This window comes from Rhinopithecus bieti, unplaced genomic scaffold (genome assembly GCF_001698545.2).
Source record: "Rhinopithecus bieti isolate Rb0 unplaced genomic scaffold, ASM169854v2 scaffold_14936, whole genome shotgun sequence".
Classification (NCBI taxonomy): Eukaryota; Metazoa; Chordata; class Mammalia; order Primates; family Cercopithecidae; genus Rhinopithecus; species Rhinopithecus bieti.
The window spans coordinates 869,946-877,617 of NW_016808811.1; the positions used below are offsets into that span (position 1 = coordinate 869,946).

Here is a 7,672-nt window from a genome sequence, read left to right on the forward strand (position 1 = left end):
AAAAAAAAAAAAAAAAAAAGAATAGAGACATTTTACGTATGATAGGGGTTTAAATCCCTCTCTTTTATAAATGAAGAGCGACTGAGCTCAGAAAACTATTGGCACAAGTCACAGGTCAGCACAGGCACAGAATCTCAATATGGGCACTTACTCTGGAACCCCTGGCTCTTTCAGTTACACTGAAGTCTAGCAGAATGTGATTTAATGCATGCCTTGAGGTGGATAACATAAACACCCCATATTCAGGTAGAGTGGAACTCTGTCCAAACAGTGAGTTAAGCCTACCCCATCACATCCATCTCCATTTATCACTCAATTTATGGCTTTGATATTTATTTGACATTGATCACTGGCTGCTAATTGTGTAAGTGTGTCTTATGCTTTCAACTACAGAATAAAAACTTGAAGTCAAGTATTTATCTCATTTTTGTCCCCCACAAGAACTTATCTACCCAGTGATAGCAAGTGCACAATCGATACATCTTAGTAAACTGGTTAGATTGTTTTTATTGTAAACACTTTCAAAGATCCCAAGTGAGAAGGGGCTTTGGGTATTTGCTCCTCATATAAAAATAATTCCAAAAGCATATACATATATTCCTTTTTCTTTAGATCCCTTGGCAAACTGAATAGGGGAAGATGATAGGTGGGAAAAGACAGGAGGAAGAGATTATAATGAGGCAAGAGAGAACTTCTGAAGGTGATGAATATGTTCATTATGTTGTAGTGTAGTGATGGCTTCACAGGTGCATGCATATGGCAAAATTTATCAAAAAATGTTTTAAACAGGCACAATTAATTTATGTCAATTAGACCCAATAAAGCTATAAAATAATACAGGTAGATACAGATCAAATCAAGATGGAAATTGTCTTGGGGGAGGAAAAATATCAACAAAGAGCGTATTAATAAGGAGAACTGAACTGTGAGACCCTCCAATTCAGACACTGCTAAAGGTCCATCACAACAGGGGCATAACCGAAGAAGCCTTTTAGAAGGATCTGCTGGAAGCACTGTAGAAGATGCATTAGATGATGTGCAAGCCTGGAGGCAAAGGGAGAACAGTTAGGAGGTCACTGCAATGGTCTCGTCTGGGCAAAGGCAGTGGAGATGGAGAGAAGGTATGGAATCAAAGGATATCAAGAAGACAGAATAGACAGATTTGTCCCAGGGAGACACTGGGTGCTAAGGATGGATTGCCTTGACTTCTGCAGTCTACGAGAGTGGGTGGTGCCATTACAAGAAATTATAAAAAAAAAAAAAAACTCAGAGGAGAGGTCAGTATCACAAAGAGCTTTATCATCAGTCTAGAATGACCCAGAGAAGTTAAGCATCTTAGAACAAAAGATACCAACGTCAGGTAAGTGCATAAAACACTGTGCTTAGTCCATCCATGTAACCCCCAAATTATTGAAGGGCCTACGCTTATAGACTGACCCAAATGTCCAAGACCTTGACAATAGATAGGCAAACCATGGTTCCACCCAGTGGGTGCACTCACTACCAAGTAGGACCGAATATGATATATTTGAATATTATGTACAAAATAATATTGCAAGCTAATCTAAAGGTTTTTTGTTTAGGATAAAATATTGTGTGCCCACAAAGATTTCAGCAAGTGTGTAACACCTAGAAAAATATTCAAGAAACAAAATATAATCAGATTACAATGAATAAAAAATCCAAGAATGGCACCTCCTCTACCACTTGCATGTTTACTGTCCTCACTGGCAACAAATTCTTCCAGTGGCCAAATATTTTATTGGTAGAAAATGTGAGCTCCTTTCAATGTACTGTCACATGAATGCTTTCAAACCTGGACAAAATCATTTAAAATAAATATTCAAAAATTTCCTTAGAGTCCTTTCCAGGCTTGAGTAAAAAAACATAACAATTTAAAAAAAAGAATAAAAATTTCCTTACAGTCCTAAATGAAATCTATATACCCTATTGACAAGCCAAGGGACTGGTAATTGTTCATGAACTGGGGGGAGGGTAAAAGCTACTTATTATGCACTAATTATAGAGTACCTAGGCAGATCACTAGTTTTATCATGTTTAGATATGAAAACAGTAGACTGGCCAAGGTAGATAGTTAGGAGAGAGAAAAATCCTAAAACCCAGATCTCCTGAGCCGGCGTTCCTCTATCATCAAGTCCATGCAGTAATAAATGTTTGCAGAGTCTGCTGGATCAAATCAAATTTGTGTGTGTCCTGCTGTCCAACAAATGAGCATCACTTAATCATGTTGCACATACAGTGTATCAAAAGCCTTTCACATTGGTCCACGATGGGCTGGAAACACACACAACTGTTTCTTCACCAAAAACAGCACAAGAATGATGGCTTAGGGCATATCCAGTTTGAAAGTGTTAATGTAGTCAAAATAGTCCAACTAGTTCCACTTAATGACAAGTAACAGGCACAAAAAACTAGTTATACAAGTCTGAATGGCTTTTTAATATTTTGAGAGAAAATGTCCTCAGTGTGAGGCAATCATAATCGTGCTCTATTGGCTTTGGCACTTATTTCCAAACCTCAAGAAGTAAGGAGTGCCAATTTGACATTACCATGATTACCAATGTTACACCTGAAAACTGACAGGGCACAAAATTAAATAAAATAATGCCAACAGAGGGTAAAACTATTATTACAGTCAGCAGGACGATTCATCCCAATAAAGGCTTTGGTTTGCAATTTTCCATGAAACTTTAAGTTGAGATTAAGCATCACAATTAAATGATAAAACTGAACTCATGTTATGGTATGAGTGAAGACTGTAAGTTCCAAGTTCAACAATATGCCAACTTAGACATCCTGATGGCAAAATGTGGGAAAAACTCCCTCACTTTGGTTGTGGTTGGGGGGAAAGTAGATATAAAGCTGTAAGAAATTTGAGTCCTCCTACTTGAAGGAAATACTACTAACCAAGTCACATCTCATGGAAATATTAATAGATGGCTAAGTCTTAAGAGGCGTGAAGTTATGTCTTTGTGACTCACGTTTCTCCTGGACATACAGATAGCCTTCCATCGTCCACTGGCTGGGTGGTCTGTAGTCCTGGTTGGCAGATTTCATCCTTTGCATCAACCGCTCTACCTCTTGTCGAGTACTTTCAAAATTATTCCTTGTCTTAAGTAAATAGAAACAATAATTTCAGTCATTGTTTTCTACCAAGTTTCAGAAACACCCAGACTAATATTTTGTTTAGTTTTTATTTATTTTTGAGACAGAGTATCACTCTGCCACCCAGGTGCGATCATGGCTCACTGCAACCTTGACCTCCTGGGCTCAAGTGAGCCTCCTGCCTCAGTCCCCACAAGCAGCTGGGACTACAGGCACACACCATCACACCTGGCTAATGTTTTGTAGAGACGGGGTGTCACTATGTTTCCCAGGCTGGTCTCAAATTCCTGGGCTCAAGCGATGTGTTTGCCTCCCAAAGCGCTGGGATTATAGGTGTGAGCCACCTGACTGGCCCAGAAAAATGTTTCAAAACTGCAAATCATACAAAGATGACCTTGATTCTTTTGGCACTCTTCACCACATCTATATCTTTGTGACGTTGGGTCCCAAGGTCTGATTTTGAACCGATTTAGTGAAAACTTCTCTGAATGACCTTCTGCATGTTTCTCTTTGAATCTCTCTGTTTGTGTGTGTGTGTGAGACTTTCTTCCTATTTTCACACTCTAACATTATTACTTAGAAGGTAAACTATGGTAATTTTAAAAATATAGGATGCACTACATAAAATTTGAATTCCCTAAATACCTAAGGTAAAAAACAGATATATAGGGACTTAGTTTCTTTTGAGGGAAAAAACAAAATAAGTTCATATACTTTTGATACATCTGGCATTGAACAAGTCAAGAAAAAAAGTTTGTCACCACAGTTCCAAAGGCTATTTTTGAAGAAATATCATGTACCTTTATTTACTAGCACAGGTATTGTTAAGAGGTGAGTATATAAATTAACTTATAAAAATCAACAGGTTTCCAAGTTCTAACTTCTTCTGTGGCAACAAATAGATTATTCACTTTATATCAAGTTTATTTAAGCTATAGGAAGAATCAGGCTTTTCTCTATGAATACCTCTTCTGCATTACCTCATAAATATGCTTCTGAAGATATAATAATCACCATCACCTAACTCTAAGGAGTTTATGCCCCATCGAAAAAAAAAATATCAAAATGAGCAAAATTTTCTTGTCACTTTCATTATTTTTGTCTTTCAAACATAAGGGTCTAATATTTTTCCGCCAATTCCTTACCTCTCTCCTATTCCTGAATCCTAGGAATCTTAATGTAATTTTATTTAATGTGAAAGTAAATCATAAAGATACTTCAGCTTTTATAATTTTCCCTTTTAATAGTAACTGTAAAAGCCTAAATACATTCCATATGGAAAAATAATAGAAAGAATTAAAGGTGAAATTGATTCTGCTAGAAAATCTAAGTTAAATAAAAGCCAAAACTCAAAACACAAGGGAATAAATCCCCTTACACATTTCTTATGGGACATTCTAACTCTGTAGTTTTATTTACTGGACATTTCCACAATGGCAAGATCCAGATAAGCAGAAAAACATACACTTTGTAGAAAATTAAGCAAAGGTTTTCCAAATGATTTGGGCTATATAGTACTTGGCAGTCAGGGTTTCAGTTATAGTAAAACCTCAACAATTAGGACATCATTATTTGTCAGGTTTGATAATATGAAATGGGTTGGCCCACCTTTTGGGTGTGTTTTTATGTCAATGCAAGTGTTGCTCAGCATTTGAACATCAGAATTTATATAATGATGCAATCAGAGACTAAAAGGATCCATTACACTACTTCACAAAATAAATTCTGATAGAAATTGATGACCTGTATGGAAATAATTCTCACTTTTAAAAAACTTTTTATTTTGTATTTATTTTTTCTTATTTTTTTTTTTTTCAGATTAGACTGGTAATGCGCTGAGATTGTAACAAGGTTCAGAGGGTGGCATGTCTCACACATGTGCGTGAACACCCGGACACCATGCCCATGAACCACAAAAGGATCTCTCGCTTATGTCTTAAAGCAGTTATTTTGTATGCCTCAAAACCACATTCAAACCTGTTATTTGCAAATAATAAACAGCACATATTTTATATTCAATTTCAGAGAAAGATGAGATCTTTGTTATTAAAGTACAATCCTTCATCTCACAAATAAAGAAGTTTTGCTCTCTTAAAAATGAGACTTCTCAGGCTAGGCACGGTGGGCCACACCTGTAATCCCAGCACTTGGGAGGCCGCGGCGGGTGGGTCACCTGAGGTCGGGAGTTCGAGACCAGCCTGACCAACATGGTGAAACCCTGTCTCTACTAAAAATACAAAATTAGCCAGGTGTAGTGGTGCATGCCTGTAATCCCAGCTATTTGGGAAGCTGAGGCAGGAGAATCGCTTGAACCCGGGAGGCGGAGGTTGCAGTGAGCCAAGATCGTGCCATTGCACGCCACCCTGGGTGACGAGCAAAACTCCATCTTAAAAAAAAAAAAAAAAGACTTCTCTAAGGTCTTGTTTTCTTATTTCCAGTATTTTCTTTTCTAGTTTTCTTGAGGTATAATTGACAAATAAAAATTATATAGTTAACATGTACAATGTGATGTTTTAATATATGTATACATTATGAAATTACCACAATCAAGTTAATTAATATATCAATCACCACACAGTTACCATCTGTGTATGCTGAGAACATTTAAGACCTAAACTCCTAATAAATTTCAAGTATTCAATACAGTATTATTAACTATAGCCACCATACTGCAAATTAGCTCTCCAAAGTTATTCATCCTGCATCACCCAGTAAATTAGTAAGAACACTGGATGAAGGCAAAAGTTAATAAACTTTCAGGTGTCTCCAACTGGGTAATATTTTTATAAAATTTGCTAGTATAAATTTTTCTAACTAAGATTAGGGTTTTGTGGGGTGTATTTCCCACTAGCAGCTAGAAAAAAAATTAATACATTTATAAAGTGGTTTTTCTTAATTCTTGAATTTTACTGTACTTAGGCAAGTATTTGAAAGATTCCAAGGTTTAACTTGGTTATAACTTAGCTGCCCTGTGAAATCAGATTTGCAGATTTGCTGAGAGACAGTAAGAACAGGTATACTCTTACATTCTGCAAGTTGAACTGCAGCTGTTGCTTATACGGTGCAAATTCCTGGGCAAGTTCATATCCCTCGTGGTAAAAAGTAAATAAGCCCTGAAGAAACGACAAAAGCTGCAAAGATAAAGAGATAAAGAACCATGAAAATGTGTTGTAATGATCATTTAATGATATAAAATAGGGAGAAAATTGTATTTCATTATAATTCCTCAAACTAATACATTTTCAATGGCTTTGGCAAGGCAGGCAATAGATTTACAATTATAAAACAGAAACCACAAAAGGATTTTTATTTCCCTTTTGGTAGACAGTAATTTAACTTTTGAGGCTGATCAAGGACATTTGTCATGTTAACTATTCTGGTACTCAAATGCATTGAAGAAATATCCAGAAGAGACCACTAAGATAATGACTAAAGTATAATAGCATAGATCCCACCCTGGTAGAACTTCTAATCTAAACAAGGGGATAAAAGATATGCGATGTAAGGAAGAGCAAACCAGTAAATCACAGATAAGAAGTACCCAAGGGAAGGAATGAGAATTTGGCCAGATGAAATTAAGAAAAAGTATCACAAGGTGGCAGTACTGATGTGAGTATTGAATAGACAACATTTTAGCAAAGGAATGGGAAGAACTCAGAGGGAATTGGTGAGCAAAATCACTAACTAGATAACACGGGTCTTTCATTTCTGAGAAAGTAAAATCTTTACAAAGTTATAATTTCTATGATCCTAACCTTCTAATCTCGAATTCATATGTGTATTTATGTTTTTATCCATAAATTAAGATAGGCTCTCCATGGAATTATAGGACACAGGTTATATGGAACGTTATATTGGAAAAAAAAAATTAAGCATTTTCATTTCATTTACAGGGATTTTATTTCACAGACTTGTATACTAACCTAATCTTTCCCACAACCTCTTCCTGCGATAAAGTTAGAAAACATTTTTGAAAAGTCACTCATAACTTATCTGTAACTTATTATTTTAAATTAAGGAAGAAACACAATTTGAAACCGTTTTCTCATGTAAATAACATGCAGCCACCTCCTCTGTCTGGGTAGGCAGGGAAGATTCAGCTGAGCATCAGGCCCCTGTGCTAAGATTTCCAACAGATAAACACTGGTTCTATCTGAAAACAATGACCTCATCCTTTTCTTCCTACAAACAAAGTCATGTTCATTTCAGAAAACATTTTCAAGCCATTTTTGTTGTTACATGTTAAGGACTTTTCTTCTCTTGTTCAAACAGTCCTGATACTACACCAAAATGTAGCATTTGCCCTTTTATAAATATTTTACACTGTCAGTTTTACGTCATCTAACACTTATTATCAAACCTAAATATTCAATAGATTACAATGATGCTATATCAAATTATCCAATAAAATACATAGTCTACCTGAATGCATATAATATGGCATAAACAAAACTGCAGCTAAATTTTTAAATTGGATTTAAAAAACCTTTAATCAAGGTTTGCATATATAGATTTAGAGTTTTCAGAGAGAAAAGAAAATACTTTT

General features: G+C 35.9%; 1 protein-coding gene across 1 annotated transcript in view; it reads right to left on the bottom strand.

Annotated features, from left to right (window-relative positions):
* The window catches only part of ARHGAP42 (Rho GTPase activating protein 42), a 327,325-nt gene that overhangs the window by 61,170 nt on the left and 258,483 nt on the right, over positions 1 to 7,672 (bottom strand). Inside the window, 2 exon segments of the mRNA XM_017887227.1 lie at positions 3,003 to 3,132; positions 6,153 to 6,257. Coding sequence (XP_017742716.1) covers positions 3,003 to 3,132; positions 6,153 to 6,257 — 235 coding nt within the window.